This window comes from Onychomys torridus, chromosome 8 (assembly GCF_903995425.1).
Source record: "Onychomys torridus chromosome 8, mOncTor1.1, whole genome shotgun sequence".
In the NCBI taxonomy this organism is placed as follows: domain Eukaryota; kingdom Metazoa; phylum Chordata; class Mammalia; order Rodentia; family Cricetidae; genus Onychomys; species Onychomys torridus.
The window spans coordinates 19,495,936-19,520,401 of record NC_050450.1 but is presented as its reverse complement, the minus strand read 5'-3'; the positions used below and the strand labels follow the sequence as shown (position 1 = coordinate 19,520,401).

Here is a 24,466-nt window from a genome sequence, read left to right as displayed (position 1 = left end):
TAAGGGTAAGTTAGTAAGGTAGACATGTAGCTCAGTGGTAGAGTGCCTACTTAGCATGTATACAGCCCCAGATTCAATACCCAGCCCCTTAAAGGAAAACAAGAAAGCCAAGTGTGGTAGCTGACACCTGTAATACCATCAGCACTCAGGAGGTGGAAGCAAGAGGATCTCTGTTGACTTTGAGGCCAGGCTGGATCATACCTTGAGTCCCAGGCTAATCTGGGCTACATAGCAAAACTGTCTCAAATAAAAGCCATCCTAGGAAAGAAGTCATAGCCACAGAATGGGTTACTAGTTTAGATCAACTCCAGCATAAAAGCATAATGTACCAAACTTGAGAGACATGCCACCCAATTAAACCCTACTCAACTAGGCTCCACAAAGAATGTTTGTCAATTGCACACAGGAATATCAATATCACACATACTAGCCCAACAACCAGCAGTATCACAACACTCAACCACACCGCAGCACCACAGCACTGAGCATAGCACACCATAATACAGAGTCTCAGGAACATAGCATGCAGGACCATCCAAACTGCTGACAGTGCCCAAAACTACAATACTGAACACCACACACACTACTACAAACCAAGGCAAGACAGCACCTAGTACTACAGCACTCAGAACCACAAAATGCCTAAGAGTAACTCTTCCAGCTAGAGTAGGAACACAGAAGGCTTTGGGAAACAGGTCTTCAGGGAAAACTAGTTTGTCACTTATGTATTACACTGTACAGTATATTTCAAATTGGTAAAGAGTGTAAGAAGAGTCACAAAAAGGCTGAGAAAATGGCTTAGAAGTTAAGAGCAATTATTCTTACAAAGAACCAAGCTTCAATTCCCAGCACCCATGTGGCAATTAAAAACAGTCGGTAACTCCAGTTCCAGGGGAATCTGACGGTCTTAGGCCTCCAAAAAAAGTATCAGACACTCACAGATCATACAGGCATACATACATGCAGGTAAAACACCCATATACATTAAATTAAATTTATAAATGGGGTGGGGAGGCTTGCTGGAAAGATGGCTTAGTAGTGAAAAGCTCTTACTGCTCTTGCAGAGGACTGGAGTCTATACCCAGTACCCATGTCAAGTGGATCAAAACCACCTCTAACTCTAGCAATAGAGATCTCAAAACTTAGACCTCCTTGGGAGTATACACATATATACACACACTTTAAAATAAATAAATAAGGGCTGGAGAGATGGCTCAGAGGTTAAATGTACTGACTGGTCCTGAGTGCAATTCCCAGCAACCACATGGTAGCTCACAACCATCTGTAATGAGATCTTGTGCCCTCTTCTGCCTGCAGGCATGTATGCAGGCAGAGCACTGTTTACATAATAAATAAATAAAATCCTTTAAAATTTTAATTAATTAATTTTTGAAATCTCAGGGCCTAGAGAAATGGTTACGAGGTTAAAGCACTCTTCCAGAGACCCTGGGGTTACATTCCCAGCATTGACATGGCCTCTGTATAACATGGTACTAATAATCATCTGTAACTCCAGTTCAGGGGATCTAATGTCCTCTGTGGCCTCTGAAGGCACCAGGCATGTACATGGTGCACATACATACATGTGGGCAAAACACCCATACACATAAAATAGTAATTTTTAATGAAAAAATATCTAGGTAGTGGCATACATCTTTAATCCCAGCATTTGGGAGGCAGAGGCAGGTGGATCTCTGTGAATTCAAGGCCAGCCTGGTCTACAAATTGAGACTTCCAGGACAGCCAAGACTGTTACAACTCAGAGAAACTGTCTCAAAAAACCAAAAACCAACCAACCAAACAACCTAAATAAATAAAAATCTAAGATCAAAGTTGCTTGTGCAGTCTCAAAAACTGTGGAGACCCACAGTGACTTGACCACTGTGGGGGTGGAATTGCAGGTATAGAAGACTTCTTTCAGACTGACCATGAGGTGACTACAGAGCACAGCCAACTCCAGTCTGAATAAAGGAAGTATATGATTTCAAGCAATTTCAAGAGGACCCACCTGTTGGGGGGTCAGTGGTGCTCTATATAAAAGTATCATTTAGTAGGGTGCAATTATACTTGGAACAGAAGAAACACTCTGTAAGGCAACACTTTCTAAAGTAGTAATAGAATTTCTAAAGAATATCCAAATAAACAACTATCAGGTAGGGTTTTTTGTTTCGTTGGTTTTTTCGAGACAGGATTTCACTGTGCAGCCCTGGCTGTCTTGGATTTCACTCTGTAAACCAGGCTGCCTTAAACTCACAGAGATCTGCCTGCCTTTGCCTACCCAGTGCTGGGAGTAAAGGCGTGTGCCGCCACCACCACCCAACAAAACTATTAGTGTTTTTTTTTTTTTTTTTTTTTTTTTTATCCAAAATGTTTTATTCAATTGTATATACTCATGGTAGCATATTTACATATTTTTCTGAGTTGATTGATCCAACATATAATACAACTTCTATCTTAACTTCAATTCAGTCTCTGATGGGATGAACCAAATACAAACAGTGCAGCCAATAGCCAAGCAGCACAGTTTTATCAAGAAAACAAGAACACTGCTGAACAAAGTTGGACTGATTCATAATTCAACAAATGGTCTATTAATATGTTATCATTGTTATAAAATAGTTTATCTCCCAATAGAAAGGCTAGCAAATTTTAAGTGTCACAGGCTTGAAGGATTCTACAGAGAAATAAAAAGGAAAAAAAAAAAAACCCTTCAGTTCAGAACCTACAAAAGCTTGTGTATCTTGATTAATGTACTGCTTTTTGCACGGTATGAACTAAAGTTATTGCCACATAAATTTGTAATATATCCTGTTTGTATTTTTTCCTAAGAATATAATGTTGATGTATGTTGTTTTTATTTTATGGGTGTTCTGCCTGCATGTATGTTTGTCTACTACTTGAGAGCCTGCCTGGTGCTTGTAGAGACCAGAAACGGGAGGTGGATACCCTGTGACTGGAGTTAGAGGTTGTGAGCTACTATTCTAGTGATGAAAGGAACCAGGATCCTCTGGAAGAGTTGCCAGTGGTCTGAATCACTGAGTCATCTCTCCAGACTCATGTTAGACTGCTTATATACATTTCATAGGGGCTGGAGAAACAGCTTAACAATCAAAGAGTGTTTGTCGCTCTTACAGAAGACCCAAGTTCAGTTCCCAGCACCAACATTAAATAGTTCACAACTGCCTATAACAACTCTAGCTCCAAAGGATCTGACACACTCAGGCCTCAACAGGCAATGTACTCATGTATCATTCACACACACACACACACACACACACACACACACACACACACACACAAATCTGTACTTTTTTCAAGTACCGAATGTCTTAATTTTAAATTATTTAGAGACAGGTCTCACTATGTACACCAGACTGGCCTTAAATTCACAAAGATCCAACTGCCTCTGCTTCCCTAGGGCTGAGATTAAAGGCATACACCACTCACACTACCTTGGCAAGTAAATTCTTTAAATTTTTTTTAAAGATTTACTTATTTTATGTATATGAGTGCTCTATCTGCATGTACAACTTTATGTCAGAATAGGGCGTCCGATCCCACTATAGATGCTTGTGAGTCACTGTATGGTTGCTGGGAATTGAACTCAGGACCACTGAAAGAGCAGCTAGTGCTCTTTAACCAGTGAGCCATCTCTCCAGCCCTGTATTTTTTTTTTTTTTTTTTTTTTTTTGGGAAACAGTTTCTCTGTATAATCTTGGCTGTCCTGGAATTCTCTGTAGACTAGGCTGGCCTTGAACTCAGAGCTCTACCTACTTCTGCCTGGAGTGCTGGGATTAAAGGCATGCACCACTACATCTGGCTAATTTAAAAAATATTTAAATGTATAAAGGTACTTAATTTTTTATATATAAATACTGTATTAATGCTGTTAAAATACATAACTTCAAGCTAGGTGGTGGTGGTGGTGGTGCAGCAGCACACCTTTAATCCTAGCGCTTGGGAGGCAGAGTTAGGAGGATCTCTAAGTTTGAGGTCAGTCTGACCTACTTATCAAATTCCAGGACAGTTAAAACTAAATAAAGAACCTGTCTTAAAAAAGATGAGCAGTGGTGGCGTATACCTATAATCCCAGAACTCAAGGCAGAGGTAGGCTAATCTCTGAGTTCAAGGCCAGCCTGATCTACAGAATGAGTTCCAGGACAGCCAGGGTTACACAGGGAAACCCTATGTGTGTTGGGGGAGGAGGGAGACACATGCACTTAGATTGTGTGATCACACTGCATGCAGATTACCTGACCAACTGTGCTGCACACAGATTGCTAGGGTGTAAAGCCCTGGACTGACTACACATTTTGCCTGATTGCTGACAGTGCATGCATGGTCATGTAACTCCAGAAGTGGCTAAGAATAATAACAAGTGTAATAAAATATAGGCTTTTTGCAACGTTTCTTTTCTTTCGTAGGTGTCTCTGTGGAGCCCTGACTGCCCTGGAACTCACTCTGTAGACCAGGCTGCCCTCAAACTCACAGAGATCTACTGTCTCTGCCTCCCAGGTGCTGGGATTAAAGGCATGTGCCACCACTACCTGGCTCTTTTGGGGAGGGGGTGTTTATTTTTGCCTTTTTGAGACAAGGTCTCACTCTGTTGACCCACTGGTCTTGAACAGGAAGTAAACACTCCTGCCTCAGCCTCCCAAGTGCTAGGATGGTATTAAAGTTATGAAGCATCATGCCTATCTAAATCAATAATTTTATTTTATGTCACGTATATGGGTATTTTGCCTGCATATATGTCTGAGCATCATGTGCATGCCTGGTGCTCACAGAGGCAGAAGAGAGCATCAGATCCCCTAGAACTGGGAGTTACAGATATTGTAAGCTGGGGAACTGGGAAATGATCCCAGGTCCTTTGGAACAGCATCAATGCTCTCAACCACTAAGCTATTGCTCAGTCTTCTCAATGTTTTTTTTTTTTTTTTTTTTTTTTAAATAATATACTTTCTGGACTGGGGAAATGGCTCAAAAGTTAAAACATTTGTTCACAAAAGTCAGGAATAAAGTTCAGATCCCCAGAGCCCATGTAAATATGAAGTGGGTGTAACAGACTGCCTATAAACTCAGTGCCATACTGGCAAACTCTGGGTTCAACTGATAGATCATGCCTCAATGAATAAGGTTAAAAAGCACTTAAGACTCTCAATATCAAACTCAGGACTCTACATGCATGCAGACACATGCAAACATACATACACAGAAAGAAAAAAAAACCACTTTCTAATTATAAACACATATTGTTTCAAAAATATGAGAAATAAATAGAGAAAGAATGAAGATCATACAGCCAACACTACAAAAGAATATCCCTGGGGAAATAACCCTGATAAGACAGCAGAGGAAAACTTAGCACTCTATAGAGATGCATGAACATCTGTCTGAGAAAAGTATGCCCAGGAGACTAGAGCTGTATTAGTAACAATTTGGAGAAGATCAATACCCTCCTGAAAAAAATAAAATAAATTTATATTCTATACTATTTAAAAGAGCACAGATCTCAGCGAGGTCCACTGTAGTCAGAGCTTCCCTGGCTGGAAGGGGACGAAGACAGCGCTCACCCAGCCAGACATGCAGTATGAGCTAACCGCCACCCAACCAAACAAGAACAGCACTCATTTCTAGACTTACAGAATGCTGGAATCTGGGTGTAGGGATGGGGAAGACTAGGGCTTCGACCCATGCACTAAATGTCTAGTTATGGTAGGAAGCTATCCATGTTTAATGTCAGATAATTGCCTGCCCCACAGAAGTAACTGAAGAGACACCCTGAATGTTTCTGTAGATCACATACTTTTTGGAATTCATAACTCTAAGAGGGTGATATGGCGCACAAAGTGGTGTGTTCTTACCAGTAAGATACACTGTAGCAAAACTGACAAGAGCACAGAGCCCTAGACTGGAAAGGCTGAAGGAAGAACTGTCAGGAACAGATTAACTTGCTTCCCACCAACTCCTACAACTCAGCTACAACCAAGAGCTGCAGTGTAAACTAATACATATGAAATCCAGATTGTAATAAGATTGACAGATCCATAGAGCACAGTCAAAATTTTCTTTCTTTCTTTCCTTCCCTCCTTCCTTTTCTTTTTCCTTCTCTTTTTCTTTTTTGAGAGACAGGGTTTCTCTGTGTAACAGCCCTGGCTGACTTGGAACTTGCTCTGTAGGACTAGGCTGGCCTTGAACTCACAGAGATCTGCCTGCCTCTGCTTCCACCACACCAAGCCCAAATTTGAATCTTCATGACTGACTTGCACATTGTCACAAAAGCAGAGTCACCAGGCATCTGATCTACAAGTACAGTTTAATTCCAGGAGAGGCCATACTGATGCCACAATGAAATGTATACATGCCAGCATCCTGTGCCAAATGCATAATAAACCTTGCTCTCTTCAACCCCTGCTGGCTAAGAGCCAAGTTAGCATAGTCCACACGGATGGCCTTCATAAAGGGTTCAGTTCTGTGTTGTCTGTCAGTGCTTCCCATTCACAAACCCACCAAAGCAGTACCAGGTACTAGCATCACAAGGCCTGGGAGCTCAGGACTGGAGTTGATCCCCATCTCTCTTTCTGACCTCTACCCATAGTACTTCGTGGATGCTGTGGAGTTCTGTCAGACTGTGGAGCTTTGCATGACTAAAGCAGGGAAGGCCACCTCTTGACAGGCATGTACATGTACAGATAGTATGGTGGATACATTAGGGCTCATGGGAAGTTTCTGCAGCATTGGTAGAAGGGATGGTATATTTATGAATTGCTCTGCTAGCCGGGTAGTAGGGGTGCATGCCTTCAATCCTAGAACTTCGGAGGCAGAGGCAGTTGGATTTCTGAGTTCGAGACTAGCCTGGTCTACAGAGCAAGTTCCAGGGCAGCCAGGGCAACATAGAGAAACTCTGTCTTAAGAGAAAAAAAAAAAAAGAAAAAAAAAAAAAAAACCTGCTTTGAAACAGGGAAACTGGGAAAGCAAAACTTTGTCAGAAGGTTCCTGTGGTGATCCAGTAGGAGAGCAATGAGAAGGGCAAGCAGAGACACGGATAAACACTATTCTACATAGAAATAGGACCAGGGCCGCTGCTGACTGATGTGGGTAGGTGAGGAGGGTTGGGGCAGGATGGTCCTGCAACTCCTGATATAAAAAAAGCTTAAAATAACAGTTGGGCTGGGCGGTGGTGGCACACGCCTTTAATCCCAGCACTGAGAGGCAGAGGCAGGCGGATCTCTGTGAGTTCGAGGCCAGCCTGGTCTACAGAGCAAGATCCAGGAAAGTCGCAACGCTACACAGAGAAACCCTGTCTCGAAAAAAAAAAAAAAAAAAAACAAAAAAAGAACAAGTTGGGGCAGAGGAAGACCTAGTGTTAGAATCCTCAATGTGCCATCCTCCATTCTACCTTTGCAATCATATGCGACCCAGATGTGTCTACAGTATCTAACAAAAGCTTTGTTCAGGAGACTAAATGCCCAAGGAGGGCTGAAACACACAGGTATCTGGTGGGAATCTCAGCACCTCCCACTCATGGCTTCTCTATGACACTACATTCTACAAGGTCTTATTTCATCACTCCATTTAACAGAAAAGTACTGAAAATTCTCCACTGTCACAACACAGTAGGAAGGTAGTCAATTCTGCAAAATATAGCTTGTGAGCTTATTAAGCTACAGTTTCTTTCTCTTTTTTCTTTTTTCCGTTTTTTGATACAGGATATCTCTGTGTAGCCCTGGCTGTCCTGGAACTTCATTATAGACCAGGCTGGTCTCACATAATCCACTGGGACTAAAGGCACGTGCCACTACCACTCCCAGCTTCAGCTAAGGTTTCTAAATTCACCATGAACCTAACTCTTTTTTATTACTACTTAAAAAAATAATTTTTTTTAATCCTTTTGGTTTTTTTCGAGACAGGGTTTCTCTGTGCAGCTTTTTGAGCCTATCCTGGAACTCACTCTGTAGACCAGGCTGGCCTCGAACTCACAGAGATCCACCTGCCTCTGCCTCCCTAGTGCTGGGATTACAGGTGTGCACCACCACCACCCAGCTTATTACTACATTTTAATTTATTTGTGGGGATGTGTATTTATGTATGTAGGTGAATATGTGCTATAATGTGTTTGCAGATATCAGAGAACAACTCATATAAGTCATTTCTCTCCTTTCCCAAGGATTGAACTCAGATCCTCAGGCTCAGAGGCAGTCTCTCTTAACTACCAAGTCAACTCACCAGCCCCAAACAAAACTAACTTTCTCTCTCCTTCTCTTTCTTTTAAGACTCTCTCAAGCCAGACATGGTGGCCCACACCTTAAATCCCAGCACTCAGAAAGCAGTGGCAGGCAGACTTCTGTAAGTATGAGGCCAGCCTGGTCTACGAAGCTTGAGTTACTTCCAGAGCAGTAGCCAAGCTGTTACACAGAGAAACTCTGTCTCAAAAGAAAGAAAGAAAAAGAAAAAGAAAAAAAAGGACATGCTCTTTTTATGTAGACCAAGCTGGCCTTGAACTCAGAGATCCTTCTGCCTCTGCTGGGATTAAAAGTGTGAGTACATCAAAACAGCTCAAATGGAAAAGGTACTTCTTCTACTTACTAGTTAAGAAATAATTTTTACATTTCCCATTGGATAGTCACAAACACAATAGTTCTTGAGTGCTGCTGAGATGACTCAGTGAGTCAAGGTGCTTAATGAACAAGCCTGGCAATCTGGGTTCTATCCTTGAGATCCACATAAGGCTGAAAGGGAAGAATGAACTCCACAAAGTTGTTCTCTGATATTCACATATACACACATAGCATGCATGAATACACACACAAATCATGACAACATACAAAACTGAGGGGGAGAGAGGGTCACTGAATAAAAAGTTCATAGCAGGGGGTTAAGGATTTAGCTCAGTGGTAGAGTGCTTTCCTAGCAAGCATAAGGCCCTGGGTTCAGTCCTCAGCTCCAACAACAACAACAACAACAACAACAACAACAAAAGTTCATAGCAGGGCTGGAGAAATGGCTCAGAGGTTAAGAGCACTGACTGCTCTTCCAGAGGTGCAGAGTTCAATTCCCAGCAACTATGTGGTGGCTCACAACCATCTATAATGAGATCTGGTGCCCTCTTCTGGTGTTCAGACATACATACAAACAGAACACTGTATACATAATAAATAAATAAATCTTAAAAAAAAAAAGTTCATAGCAGTAGTGGTCCATGCCCATAATTCTAGCACCCTGGAGGCAAAGGCAGGCCAGGCAGATCTTGTTTGAGGCCAGCCTGATCTACAGAGTGAGTTCCAGGACAGCCAGGGCTACACCAAGAAACCCTGTCTGCGGGGGAGGAAGGAGGAAGAGTTCACTACATAGACCCAGCTAGACATCTGGAAAATGGTAGGAAAAGCAACAGGCACTTGCTCTCCCCCTCAGCCCCATGCTCAAAGGCAACAGCAAGAGAATACAGGAGAGCTGCAAGGAGGCCAGACTAAAGTATGAACTGTCTTCTGTCACAAGCAGTCATGAAGAGATGTACCATAGGTCAAGTCAGTCTAAGACATCCTGTACCCGTGTCTTCAAACTCAGGCTCAGCAGTCTACACCTTCCTCTGAAACTAGATAGATGTCCTCTCATAGCTTCCTGGCCTTTTGGCTGAGATCAAGTGAAATTAGATGTTCTCATTAGAGCTTCTAACTCTCTCAAATCATGACCAAAGTTAATCTTCACCTACTGGGTGCTTCCTCTTACAACTTCCTTTTTCTTTTTTTGTTTTTGTTGTTGTTGACTTCTTAAGCCTTCACCAGAAAGAGACAAAAAACTGACCAGGTCTAACAGTTCCTCAAGCAAACTCCAAGGGGGCTGAAGAGCAAGGGCTGGTCATCATGTCTAAGACATCTTGTTTTCTGAGTGGAGAGAGCTGCGTGGCAGGAACCCAGCCAAGCCACCACATTGCTCTTGCTGTGAATGGCATCCAAAGTCCACTCAATGTAATACTGACCAGGAGTATACTACTGGGCTGGCCCCAGAAAGACATTAGGAAAAGATCCAGGAGACTCTATGTACAGGGAAGGACACAGCTGGCAAGAATGGTAAGGGTAGCAAACACAACTGAAAGAGAGCATTTGGGAAGTTGAGGGTTAAAACCAGCAGCCAAGTGGCAAGGCTTACTTCAGACCTGCTCATTAAGACCTGTCAGGAAACCCAAACCAATATCAAATGACACTTGTGGGTCAGGCTCACCTACCAAACAGAGTAATACCCACAATTGCCAGTTAGTGTGTCAAAATCCCTGGGCCCGAGTGACAAACCATTCAGCAAATTGCCAGGATCCTAATTCATACCTGTCAAGTCAAAACTATGAGGCTGTAGAGACGGTACATCAGGCTCACAACCACCTATAATTCTAGTCCTAGGAAATCCAATACCCTCTGAGGGCACCATCCTACATGTGGTATACATCCATACACTTATGCCCACACACAAACACATAAAACAGTAAGTCTAACAAATGAAAATCAACAACAACAAAGAATCCACTGTAGCTGTCAAGTCTCTGAGGAATAGACCAATGGATAAAGGGGCTATCTTGGCTGCCAAGGCGACCAATCTGAGTTCAATCCCCAGGACCCATGTGGTGGAAGCAGAGAATAGACTCTTGCAAGTTGTTCTCTGACCTTCACATGTGCTACATGCATATGTACACAAACACAAAGACATATAAATGAATGAGAACAAACAAACTGTTGTTAAGTGGATATGGAAACACACTCTTATAATCTCAGTACTTGGAAGGCTTAGATAGAATTACTGAGTTCAAGATCACTTGGCTAAAAGTAAGATAGGAGGAGGGGCTTAAGAGATGGCAAGAGGCTCAAGAGATGGCTCAGCATTAAGAGCACTGACTGCCTTCTAGAGGACCCAGGTTTAATTTCCAGCACCCACATGGCAGCGCCTAACTGTCTATAACTCAAGTTCCAGGGGACCCAACACACAGATATACATGCAGGCAAAATACCAATGCATATATAATAAAATAAAATAAATTAAAAAAGAGTAAGGCCCTGTCTCAAAAAGAGAAAAGGGATCCAGTGTGGTGGCATACACCTCTAATCCCAGTACCGGGGAAGCAGAGGCAGGTGGATCTCTGTGAGTTTGAGGCCAGCCTGGTCTGCACAGTAAGTTCCAGGATGGCCAGGTCTGTAAGGTGAGAGCCTGTGAAAGAAAGGGGGAAGGGAGGGAAAGGAAAGAGAAAGGAAGATGACTCCAGGGTTAAGAGCCCATGCTGCTGGAAGGGCTGAAGTTCAATTCCCAACACCCAAGTAAGGTAGCCCACAGTGAGTTCCAGGACAGCCAGAGCTACACAGAGACACCTTGTCTTAAAAAAATAAAAAGACAAAACCAATAAAAATTATGGGTATTGCCAGATGGTGGTGGTGCACACCCTTTTTTTTTTTTTTTTTTTTTGGTTTGTTTTTCGAGACAGGGTTTCTCTGTGTAGTTTTGGTGCCTTTCCTGGAACCCGCTTTATAGACCAGGCTGGCCTCGAACTCACTGAGATCCACCTGGCTCTGCCTCCCGAGTGCTGGGATTAAAGGCATGCGCCACCACCGCCCAGCAGTGGTGCACACCTTTAATCCCAGCACTCAGGATGCAGAAGCAGGCAGCTCTCTGAGTTGGAGGCCAACCTGGTCTACAGAGCATGGATTTCCAGGACAGCCAGGGCTACACAGAGACACCCTGTCTAAAAAACCAAAAGAAAAAAAATTAAGATAAGAATGTATGTAGCTCAGTGGCAGATCATCAGCCTAACATGCTCAATTTCTCAGGGTACTGGGAAGGGAGAGAGGAAGATGAACCAATCTAAATTAGGTCCAAAGTTCACACACAATAAAAAGAAAGGTCTAGCCGGGCGGGTGGTGGCGCACACCTTTAATCCCAGCCCTGGGAGGCAGAGCCAGGAGGATCTCGGTGAGTTCGAGGCCAGCCTGATCTACAAAGTGAGTTCCAGGAAAGGCGCACACAGAGAAACCCTGTCTCAAAAAACCAAAAAAAAAAAAAAAGAAAGAAAGGTCTTCTCCAAGAATCAACAGAGGGGCTGGGCCTGGTGGTCCAAACCTGTAATCCCAGCTGCTTAGGAGATTAAGGGAGAAGTATCACAAATTCAAGGTCCATCTGAGCAACTTAGTGACACCATCTTAAATTTATTCTAGTCATTTTGGGTATTTTTCGAGACAGGGTTTCTCTATGTAGTTTTGGTGCCTGTCCTAGATCTCGCTCTGTAGACCAGGCTGGCCTCAAAATCACAGAGATCCGCCTGCCTCTGTCTCCTGAGTGCTGGGATTAAAGGCGTGCGCAACCACCGCCCGGCTTATTCTAGTCTTTTAAAAAATGTTTTTATTATTATTGGGAAGGTGGGTGTGTATGCCATGTGTGTAGAGGTCAAAGGACAACTTTTGCTCTCAGTTCTCTCCTTCCAGCTTTACACAGATCCCAGGGATCAAACTCAGGTACCAGGATGTGTGGCAAGTGCCTGTACCCACTGAACCATCTTGTTGTACCCATCTCAAAATTAAAAAAAAAAAAAAGGTCCGAGTACATATAGCTCAGTGGTTTAGGTTCAATCTCCACTACAAAGGGGTAAATTAGAAAGAAAAAAATTGAGAAGAAGCAAAGCAAACACCAAAAGTGTTCTTCGACATCTAAGCCCAGGCCAAAGAAGTGTTCTGGGACACTTAGGCCCAAGAGTTCACAGTGCCTGCAAAAGTATAACAAACTCAAAACTCAAAATCCAATCAAGAGTAATGTTGTCTTCTTTGTTTTAGCTGAGAACATCATGCCTTCTCAATTTTCAAAGAATCAAGTCCCAAATGGCCACCAACAAAAGCACAGCAGAACACCAAATCAGAGACACAAAGCAAGGAGCCCAGTGACTCAAGTCTGTTGGTATCATGCTATCCTACATCTGGCCCTTGGCATCTCATTAACATGCCATCCAAGCTAAGCTATCACCTGGGAAGATTTAGTTCCAGGGTATCCTTCCCTAGTGAACACTTGCTAGCCATCTATTCAGCACCAACTTTTCTTCCCTAGTTCCCATCAGCCCAGTTTTCCTTTGGAGGACTCCTCTCCCTCCTGAGGAACAGCCATGCTGTCTAGGTAGAGTGCCTCATTTTGCTTACAAGATGGCCTTACTTGGCTTAAGCCCAACAGTACATCATCAGGCTCTAAGATTCTAACTAAACCTTCCTAATGCTGCAACCCTACTACAGGTCCTTGTTATGGTGATCTCAACCATAGAATTATTTTCATTGCTACTTTATAACTGTAATTGCTACTGTTATGTGATCCCTGTGAAAGGATCACTTGACAACACCCAAGAAGTCATGACCCACAGGTTGAGAACCACTGTTCTAAGTCTTTAGGGACCAGCAGGACATAGCAGCACCAATGTTCCCCACTATGAGCCAGGGAATAGCCTCCTTCACTGCTGTGGGAAAGACCAGTAAACAAGAGTAGTTACAACACAAGTTCACAAAGGCAACAACCTCCATCGCAAGGGATCCAACCAAGTGGGCTGTCACTAAAGCAGGTTCACTGAACTATAAAGAAAAGTGCTAGCCAGGTGTGGCATGTCATGTGTTTAGTACCAGCACTCAGGAGGCAGAAGCAGGAAGATCTCTGAGAATTTGAGGGCAACCTGGTCCACAGAGTTCTAAATTTGCCAGGGCTACACAGTGAGACCCTTTCTAAAGAAAGAAGAGAAGAGGAGAGGAGAGGAGAGGAGGAGGGAGAGGGAGAGGGAGAGGGAGAGGGAGAGGGAGGGATGGAGGAAAGGAAGGATGGAAAGGAGGGAGGTAAGGAAGGGAGAGAGGGAGGGGAAGGAAGGAAGGAAGGAAGGAAGGAAGGAAGGAAGGAAGGAAGGAAGAAGGTGGTTGTTGAATTTCAGTTCTGAGCACATGAAACAGTAGTCAGTTCAGTCAAAATTTAATCCCAATGGACTGAATTTTCTTATTCCCAGCCTGGTGCTTCCTAACTATAGCTCCTTGCATGACAAGCAGAATGTGTCCAATTTACAATGTTGGAAGGAAGTAATTTATTGATAAGCACTTGCCTCTAATGCATGAGGCCTTGAATTAGATCATTAACACTGCAAACAAAAAACATGAAAAAGCCAGGCGGTGGTGGCGCACGCCTTTAATCCCAGCACTTGGGAGGCAGAAGCAAGTGGATCTCTGTGAGTTCGAGGCCAGCCTGGTCTACAGAGCGAGATCCAGGAAAGGCGCAAAGCTACACAGAGAAACCCTGTCTCGGGGGGGGGGGGGGGGGGGGGGGGGGGGGGTGGGAGAACAAATACCACAGGCAACAAAAAACATGTTAGAAATGAGGTATGGTGGAGCTTGTCAGTAATCTCAGCACTTAAAAGGTGGAGGATAAATAATTCAAAGTTATCATTTGAGGGCTGTAAGAGATCTTGTCTCAAAAAATAAATCAAGTGCTAAGAATGTAGTTCAGTCGGTCAAATGCCTGTCAATACCCATAGCTTCGGGTTCAGTCTTCATCACTGCACAAACTGTTAGTGCATGCCTATAATCTCACAATTCTAGAGTGGAGGCAGAAGCACAGGAAAGGAAGTTCAAGTCATTCTCAGCTACACAGGGAATTTAGGCCAACCTGGGATGCAGGAGACCCTGTCTCCAAAAACAAACAAACAAACAAAAAACACCCTTTAAAATCCTGCTAAAAAGACCAAATCCATACAGGCAAAATGCTCAGTCTTTCCTCTGCATGGGGCACCCACTGCACACCCAAGTACCACTGGCTAACCCGTCTATTGTTTTGACTGCTGTCTACCTGTCAGTCATCAACATCTTTTGTTGCCCTGGGAGCCTGTGTCTTCTGATAGTATATGTGTATAAAATTGAAACATGATTACTGGTAAGCTTGTGAACAGTCACACCCTGGCCCATTGACAACGTCTGGTTGGTCATTTTATCAAGTGGATAATAACAGAGCCTACTCCTTAGCATTCTCATTAAAACCATGTGAAACACGCACAAAAAGTGTGGAGCTATCATTTCTCCCTCCCTGTGCCCTGCCAACTCATTAATCTTAGAGACTCAGCAGGGGTAAGAAAGGGATATAGCACTTGGGTTTCTATCTTGAAATCTGAGCTTGAATCAAACATGTGACCTAAAGCACATGAGATCTCTCTCAGAGCCTTTGTTATCTCATCTGTAAAATCAGAATATTGGAAGAGCTTTATCAGAAAAATAAAAGTTCATTCCAGGGGGGGGGGGATCCTGCTAAATAGCTGGGCTGTGGTGGTAACACGCCACCTTTAATCCCAGCATTCGGGAGGCAGATGGATGTCTGAGTTCAAAGTCAGGCTAGGCTGGTCCACAGAACAAGTTCCAAGACAGCCAGGGATACACAGAGAAACTTTGTCTCAAAAAAACAAAACAAACAAACAAACAAGAAATCTTGCTAAGTAAATAGCACATGGCTAATGACAATGAATAAAATACAGTCCAACAGTCTTCCTTCCTTCCTTCCTTCCTTCCTTCCTTCTTTCTTTCTTTCTTTCTCTTTCTCAGGGGGGTGGGGTGGGGAAGGAGTGTGTTTCAAGACAGGGTTTCTCTGTCCTAGAACTCACTCTGTGGACCAGGCTGGATTCCAACTCAGAGATTCACCAGCCTTTGCCTCCTGAGTGCTGAGATCAAAGGTGTGCCCACCACAACCCAGCTATACCTATAATTTTTGTTGTTTTTTGTTTTTATCTTTTTTAAGACAAGGTCTCTCATGTAGCTTTTCTTTATAGTTCAATGAACCTGCTTTCTTATTTGGTTTTTTTTTTTTTTGGTTTCCAAGACAGGGTTTCTCTGTGTATCTTTGCGCCTTTCCTGGAACTCACTTGGTAGCCCAGGCTAGCTTCGAACTCACAGAGATCCACCTGGCTCTGCCTCCCGAGTGCTGGGATTAAAGGTGTGCGCCACCACCGCCCAGTGACTGAACCTGCTTTCTTGACAACCACTTGACATCTACTTCACTGGATCCCTGAGCCACCATGAATGGCTCAGTCGGAGTTCTAAACACTAACCATCTCAGCACGTGGGAAAGGTTTTCATGTTGAGATTAATGGTAAGCTAAGTCTCTAGTGCTCAGCTCTAGGGAAATAAGCAAGAATCACAAATTCTGACCACAAGTAAAACAAGCACTGATGCAGCCAAATGAGCCTCCTCTAACCACGATACCGAATTTATTTATTTGTTTGTTTATTTATTTTTGTTTTTTTCCAGGCAGGTTTCTCTGTGTAGCTTTGTGCCTTTCCTGGAACTCACTCTGTAGCCCAGGCTGGCCTCAAACTCACAGAGATCTGCTTGCCTCTGCCTCCCGAGTGCTGGGATTAAAGGTGTGCGCCACCACTGCCCGGTATGATACTGAATTTTTAAAAATGGTAAAACTTGGGCTGGCAAGACAGGTCAGCAGGTAAAGGAGGTGGTCACCAAGCCTTATGACTGAGTTTCCAACCCCTAGACCCCCCAAGAAGAAAAGTGGCTCCAGCAAGTAGTTCTCTTATCATCTAATGTACACACATGCCACATATGAGCCTGAGGGTAGTGCCTCCCCCACCCCACCATACTTGAAGCACGTGTACACACATACACACACACACACACACACACACACACACACAAATGTAAAAATATTAAACAGAAAGGTGAAGAAACAAGTTTCAATGCTGCTCCTCAAGTTGCACGCTTGGGCTGATATTCGCTGACCACACCACAAAGGGAAAAATGTCCAATTCTGGAATTCTAAGCAGACATCACAAGTTTCTGAACCCTCCGACAACTGACTATTCAGAAACTTCCCCACTATGATCTCATCCTTCAGGAAGAATCCAAAAGATTGATTAAAATAAAAGGTGTGGGAGAGTGGGATTTGGAGAGATGGTTTAGCAGTTAAGAGCACTTGTTGCTCTTTTAGAGGGCCTGGGTTTGAATCCCAGTACCCACATCCTGGCTTGCAAGTGTCCGTTAACACCAGTCTCACAGGATCTGAAGCCCTCTTCTGACTTCTGTGGGCACCAGGCACACATATGGTATACATACATAGATATAACACTCATACACATAAGATAAAATAAATAAGTTTAAAGTTAAAAATAAAGTAATTAGAATTTTCTATGCATTTGAATGTATTCCCTTTCCATTATTAAGGGTTAGGGTCCCTTGTCTTTGATCAGGTCCTTCTTCTATGCAAGAAGACATGAATTTTGTGCTCAAGGGTAAAGTTTGAACATTATGACTTCTAAGAATCTCCATGCTTCTAATAATTCACAAAGCCCTATGTTTAGTAGTACATGTGTTACTAAGGAGAGAACTAAAGGAGGGTTTCCGGCATGCTATGCGGAAACTCTGATAAGCCTCCACACCTTTTTATTTTGAGTCTTTACAAGTTGCCCAGACAGACATAAAATTTTTGATCCTCCTGCCTCAGCTTCCCAAGTAGGTGGGATTAGACCTAGCAAGTATTGTTCATTGCATTTTCAACTCTGCAAATATAAAATGGTTTTGTTTTTGTTTTTTTGTTTTTTTTCGAGACAGGGTTTCTAATGACAGGTATGAAGGCATCTAAATAGGAAATAGAATGGTAATTCAACAACAGCAGCAGTAGAAATTTCAGCTGGGGTTGAAAACAAGGCCACCTGTTACCACCTTTCCCTTGCTCCTTTGCCAGGTCTCCGAGGTGTGTATAGAAAACGGACACCTTGTGCCGAACTCACCTGAGCTCTCTGCCTTCGCTGTACCGTCTACTTGAGGGGGCCCTCGGGGCAGCAGTCTCCAATAGCAGCTTCTGGGTGAGCCTGCTGGGGGGGACAGAGTCTCGGCCATCATCCTCATCTGCATCTTGGTCACATTTCCATTCTTCATCTTCATTCAAAGTGGGCAGATATCCAGACATGCCCTTCCCCGTCCCAGACCCTGAGCTCTGGTCACTGCAAACCTTCGGACTCTCTGAGCCTGTCCTTGTGTATTCCAAATAAATGTCAGACTTAAGGAAGGAAGGGTAGGTATTCTCTTCCATGGTGGACTGGATTTCTGTCTGTGCCTGGTCAAACATGGCAGGATCGATCTGCTGCTTCATGACACAGTCCTTTATGAAGCTCTTAGTGGCTGGCTTGGTTTGTCTGGACACAATACCATTGCTATCCAGGATGTACTTTCGGTAGATGGCTCTTGCCAGCTTCAGCCTCTTCTCCTCATTTGAGTCACAGGGCTCAAGCTTCCTGAAGCCACTGCAGGCAAACCAGAAGTCCAGCAGGTCAGCACAGCCCTCCTGCTTCAGGAAGGTCCTGAACAGGCTGATCCCATCCTGGTCATCCAGTAAGGAATGCAGTGACTCAGCCCACCTCAGGTATGGTGGGGTGGGGGAGGCACTGCCCTCGGGCTCGTAGCCCAGATCCAGATCTGAGCGTCGTGGGGTGGCTGTCGAGGTCTCACTTTTAGAGCCGGCACCTTTCCCGGAGCAGTAATTATGGTTGACAGGCCTTGAATCCGTAGAGACCAGTTCTCCCTCTTCTCCAGGCACTGGGGGCCGGGGGGCATCTTCCGTGAAACTTGTTCCGAGGTCCAAGGGGAAACCCTGCTCCTGGACATTCATTTTGGGACTCTGCGTCAGTGAACAATGAGCGCTGCACCCTAATACCTCAGTACTTAGAGCTCCCAAGGGAATCAATCTGTCCTGTTGAAACCATTAAGAGGACAAGGATTAGGAAAGGTGGTCCACGGAAACACCAGAGGTTCTCTGAGATGTGCAGTGATGCCCTCCCACTCCCACTTGGAGCAGAGACTCAGTGCACACTTCTAGCAGAGACATACTTTGGCCAGAAGTTTTGCTCTATCATTAAGACAATTTCTGGAAATTTTCACAAGAATGCCACTCACACTAAGCAAAAGCCTGGATCATGGAGGGCATCTCTCCTTCAAGGGATGTCTTCAGTGGTCAGGCCTGAAGATCACCCATCCTGGCTAAAGAAATGACTGTCCGATGGACAGGAAAGCTGGAAGAAGGAAAGGTGTCTCTGTTCCCATTTGCCAGCATCAGTGAGCTGGTCCCTCACACATGAAGACAATTATCTCAACTTGCCCTAGTGAGACTCAGAAACAAAGAGGCATATACTACAGAGCCTCAGGTGGTGGAGCATATTCAAGTGTAACAGTATTTGTATTACCTGTCTGTTCTATCACTTCTCATACTTGACATGCCTCATAACATGAGCAACCACATAGCAAGATGCCCTTCCAGCTCTCAACAGCTAAGAGATCAACTGATAGGCCACTTTCCACACCATGGACCAGTGATGGACGGACACAGTCCACATGCAGAGGTATCTGTGCATCATCAACACAGACAACCTCAGAGATCCAGAAAGTTGTGCTTGGCTGCTAATTTCTCTCTTAGAAGGAGATTCCCTTACTGATAGCAAAATGGTGACTAGGAACTTAGGCAGAAAAGGTACAGAAAAAAGTGAATTACAAATACTTTAGCTTTTTAGCTAAAGAAGCTTACAGGAAATATGGTTTAGCTCCACCAGATGAAAACCATACCACTTACACTCTTAGAGATTAAGGAACTATAGTTTTTGTTGTTGTGTATGATGTGCAAAAGGAACCAAACCAGTTCATATTTGGATAGGAACCTCTGCTATGATCTTTGGTCCTTTCTGTTACATCCCATGGGAACCTAGAGAGTCCCTGAGCTCTAGCAATGCCTCTCAACCTATTCAAAGGAGATAGCAACACAGCCTGCCTTGTCCCAAATGGACCCACTAAAAGAGAGCTGGAGGAATATGACAGAGTCGGATGTCTGGAACACTAAACAAACCACAGGGTACAAAATAAATCCTTAAAACAAAAACCAGACATGGTGGTTCATGCCTGTAATCCCAGCCCTCAGGAAGCTGAGGCAGAAGGATCATCCGGTGTCAAAGCTAGCCTAGGTTACAAAATGAGAACCTGTCTCAATAAATAAATAAAGCCAGTGTACTGGCACAGATTTGTAATCCCAGCACTTGAAGGTGAGGAAGAGTTCAAGACCTTGATCAAGAATTCAAAGTCATGGGCTGGGGATACAGCTCAGATGGTAGAGCAAGATTAAGGCCTGGGTTCCATCCCCAGATCCCCAATAGTGCATAAAACTGAGAGTGGTAGTGCACACCTTTGACCCAAGGGAGAGGCAGGAGATCAGGAATTCAAAGTTATTCTTGGCTACGTAAGAGTCAGAGACTAGTCTGAGCTACAAGAGGCCCTGTCACAAAACAAAAACAGCACAATGTACATCTACAAGCAAAAATAAGGGAGTGGCTCTCCCTGGTCACCCTCTACAGGGCTTCCATGAAATCCATCCCATGGTCATTCTCACACAATGCACACTTTACCTGCTAACAATGCTGATGGCTAGATTACTAATGGCTAGAAGGAAGAGGCAAGTACAAATAAAAGGTGGGTCACAATTATGACATTTCTGCAACTAATGACTTCTTAGGTAGGATATAATCTCAGCCTCAGCAGGACCAGCCTGTTTCTTAAGGTCACAGCCTCTATGACTGTGGTCTCCTGCTGCTCATAGACCTCCCCACACCTCTCCTTAATCTCAGTCACTTTCTGGGAGCTCTGTCTCCATGAAGTAAGGACCTTGGATGTCTGAAGCAGCACACCAGGCCATTATGTCTACCATGCTCTTAGCTAGGATATCACTACAGGAAAAAGGACCCGCATCCCTGGCCACCTGTCCCTGGAAGTACATGAACATTCCCACAAATTACTAAGGCTGAAACAGTCCAATTTCCATAATCCCTGGACTCCCACAGAAGATACCTAGCATTTAAGGCACACACAGAAATACCATACATAAAGCTGCTATGAAAATTCATTAAGAGTCCAATGCCCATAGCACCAAATCTGGCCTCAAATCTATAACCACCACCTATAAAGCGACTCCATAAAGGTAATACGTAAGTCTGATATAATATTTAAAATTCCCTTTGACACTGTCAAAACAAACAGCCTTGGGTATGTGTGTATGTATTTATTATACTCAAGCATAACTTCCAAACTTATGATTTAGATTGAATGTGGAAGTAATAACATGACTAGCATTTTATCAACTATCCATTGATTAAATTCTTGAAAGGTCAGGACTATCATTTCATATCCATTACAATCCCCCATCACATAAAGTCTTAACAGCCAATATAACCCACTTTGTTTCTCTGAAAGATGTAGGACAAGTCAAAACCTGCTGAAAAATCAAACCAAAATCCCTGTGCTTCATACACTTTTTCATCGCTGAAGTGAAGTACTAAAACTGAAACCAGCTAGTACTGGTCTCTCAGGTGAAGTTAGACTCCATGTTCCCCAACAGTCTGTGAGTAAAGGGAACATGTGAGTGAAAGGGAGGAGTGCACACATAACGAGAACCCTTTAGAAGTTATCCTGGAGATGAGCTGAGAAAAACCCAAGGCTGGTGGATTTCTTTTCTCTCTATTGTCTTCATGGCCAACTAAAAATGTGCAGCTCTGGGTTTTGGTGGGTTGTTTTGGTTTGGTTTGGGAGGTGGGTAAGTAAGGCATCAACCAGACAAAAAATGGACACCTGGACAACCGGGTATCTGGCAAGCCAAACCTCAGCATAGTCACAGAGTGTCCTCCTTGCTCTTACTCATCCCTACTTTCCTTTACTTTTTCCCACAGCGTTTGGGGGATGACGCAAAGGGAGGACAGACAGACAGACAGACAGACACACACACACACACACACACACACACACTCATCTCGGAGGACACACACACTGTCTGGCACCAGCACCTCCTCAGCACCAACTCACCCACAACCTAAACGTGCCCCAGACCCATGAACAACCGCAAGCACACCACATTCAGCAGACACACATCCAACTGAGGACCATTCTTAGAATCCTTGGGCTTCCTTACTTCCTTGTCCTGTTCACATAGGCCTTTACCTTCCCCATGCCCTACTATCACCCCTTCCCTGGCAGATCGGCCTCTAAAGCTCTTCACCCCATATGCCTAGCAAACCAAGCAGCCCCCACGCCTCTACACATACTGCGGAGCCTGCATCTCTCCTGCTCAGCTTCCCCTTGGAGCTCTGGTCTCCCCGCGCAGTGCACAACCTCGCACATCGCGAGCCGCGCTCCGACACGCCTCCCGCCCGCAACCCGCGCGCCCCTCTCTTCCGGGTCCGGGTCCGCCGGCCTAGCGCGGCCTACTCCCGCAGCCCCGGGCAGCAGGCCTCCGCGCCACAGGAGCGCGCCCGCCGGCTCCCACTACTCACCAGCGCGCGGCGGCTGTGGAGGCGCGGCCTGGGGCCTGGCTCCTGGCCCGGCGAGGCCCATGCGCTCAGCGGCGGCTCGGCGGGCGGGCCACGGCGGGGGCGCGGCCCTGGGGGACCCCCATCGCGGCGGCGGCGACGGCTCAGCGACCCGTGGCCCGGAGAAGGCGCGAGGCAGGCCGCAGAGCGCCGCCAAGACCCGGCTGCTCACTCTCACCAGCCCGCTCTGGAAGGAGGATCCAGCCCGACCCCAGCGGGCTCCTGCGGCGGCGGCCGCAACGGCCGCAAGCGCTTCCCTGAGACGGGAGCCCGAGCCCAGAGCGCTGAAGCCCAGGCCCGAGCGCCCCCGCCGGCGCCGCCCGGAAGTGCGGGGGCGGGGCCGCGGTGTGGGGCGGAGAGGGTTGTAGGCGGAGTCTCGGTGTGGAGGCGGGGCCGCGGTGTGGGGCGGGGCTTTAACACGGGGCGGGAAGCAGAGGACAAGAAGAGTAAGGGGCGGGATCTTGATTGGGAGGCGGAGCTGCAGCCGTAGTCAGAGTCGGAAACAGGAGCCAGGCAGTGTCTTGCTGTGGGTGTGGGCTAGGAGCGCTGCTGGGACTTAGTCTGGGAGGACGCCCAATGGGGCGGTGACTACAGCTCGTCCCGAAAGGTGGCTTGGGAAACTTAGCCGTGGACGCGCTCAACAACTGCCATCACTGAGCCCTGGACCAGTGCACCGAGGACAGAGCTCCCAAGCCTGAACTGACAGGCCTGGTCGCAGGCGCCACACTGAAGGTTTCTGGGTATCCGGGTATCCGGATGCCCGCCACACACACAAACACACAGACATGCTGTCTCCAGGACTTTTCTCGCTGAGGTTACGGACCTGAGTCTGCAAGCCCAGCAGTCCAAATGCATGATGCCTCACCACAGGCTTCAGGACACAAAGACAACAGCATCAGGCACGGAGATGCCCAGCACATTGAAAGGCATTGTTCAGGACTCAACCTTCTGTCAGCCACTCCCCAAGGAGAATGATGTGAACACGAGGAATTACTGCCCTTGTGAATGTCATCTACCATGTAGATCAGGGCTCCAGCATAGCCCCCGACATCTCTCAGGAAGTCCATTTTACCGACAAGCGGTTGCAACCTAGGCTCAGTGCACACCCACCCAGGGCTCACCCTGGCCCGAGGACTCCTAGTACCCACATTCTTTCAGTTTGTTGTCACCCCATACCACCCTATCCTGGCTGCATCTGTAGTTGCCCAGTTACTAATGCCACTACCGTGCTTTGTCCTGGACATTGTTCACCTTCATTGCCTGTCCTTTTATCCTTTATCCTAGGCAAAAGCAGTTGTATTTGACTAGGACTTCTGAACCCACAGACCATCTTCCCGACCAGCTGCCTGAGGTGACCCTAACCCTACCACCTGCCTCTAGGAGGACTTAGCACAGTGCCGATGCTCAGTGTTGCTATGTGTAGAGAAGGGACCACTTAAACTACAGCTACTAGGGTGACCTAGCCTACCATGGGAACATCCTAGACCCATCACTGAACCTCACAGCAGGGAGCTGGGGTATAAAGAGTGCTTGCTGTACTGCTAGGCCAACATAGCCCCATTCAAATCCCAGCAGCAGGTTTCATGTTCACACATGCTCAATTAAAACAGTCCCAGGGCCCAAGGCCCCCGGACACTGGAGACTCCCTTGCAGCCCGTCCCAGACAATTCAGCCTCACATCATTAGAAGAAACAACTATGGGCACTGATTGAGCATAGATAGCCTTGCCACTGGAGTGCCTCCCCACTCCCAAACCCGGGCCCCAACGCTTGCCTTGATTCTGTAGAGCTGCTGCTGCGGCCAGGCCAGGCTCTCGGGATCAAGTCCACGTCCATCCTCCTGCTAGCCCACGGTGGTGGGTATCCCCAAGCCCTGGGACCAGAATAGGACCCTCGGGCCTCCAGCTCCTCGGGGCCCCTGCCCTGCAGGGACAGGAAGGGAATCAGGAAGCCTGGAGGAAATGCAACAGCCTGCTAAGGTGGGCTGTGGGGTGGCCAAGGGGGAAGAATTTCAAATAGGGGGTAGAAATCAGGGAGGGCAGACCAGAGGAGGGAACTCCACCAAGGACTAAATTATAGAGATCTTGGGGGAATTCTT

General features: G+C 45.6%; 1 protein-coding gene across 4 annotated transcripts in view; it reads right to left on the bottom strand.

Annotated features, from left to right (window-relative positions):
* Positions 1-24,210, bottom strand: part of Axin1 (axin 1) — a 57,567-nt gene extending 33,357 nt beyond the window's left edge. For 2 of the 4 annotated variants that reach the window (XM_036195835.1, XM_036195837.1), the window contains exons 1-2: positions 22,334-22,699; positions 17,765-18,723 (exon numbers count right to left, since the gene is read on the bottom strand). In XM_036195835.1, coding sequence (XP_036051728.1) covers positions 17,765-18,642 — 878 coding nt within the window. In that variant the 5' untranslated portion in view covers positions 18,643-18,723; positions 22,334-22,699. Of the gene's footprint in view, positions 1-17,764; positions 18,724-18,926; positions 22,310-22,333; positions 22,700-24,142 lie in introns of those variants that run through there. The other 2 variants (XM_036195838.1, XM_036195836.1) reach the window with 2 other exon arrangements.
* Positions 24,211-24,466: the final 256 nt, after the last annotated feature.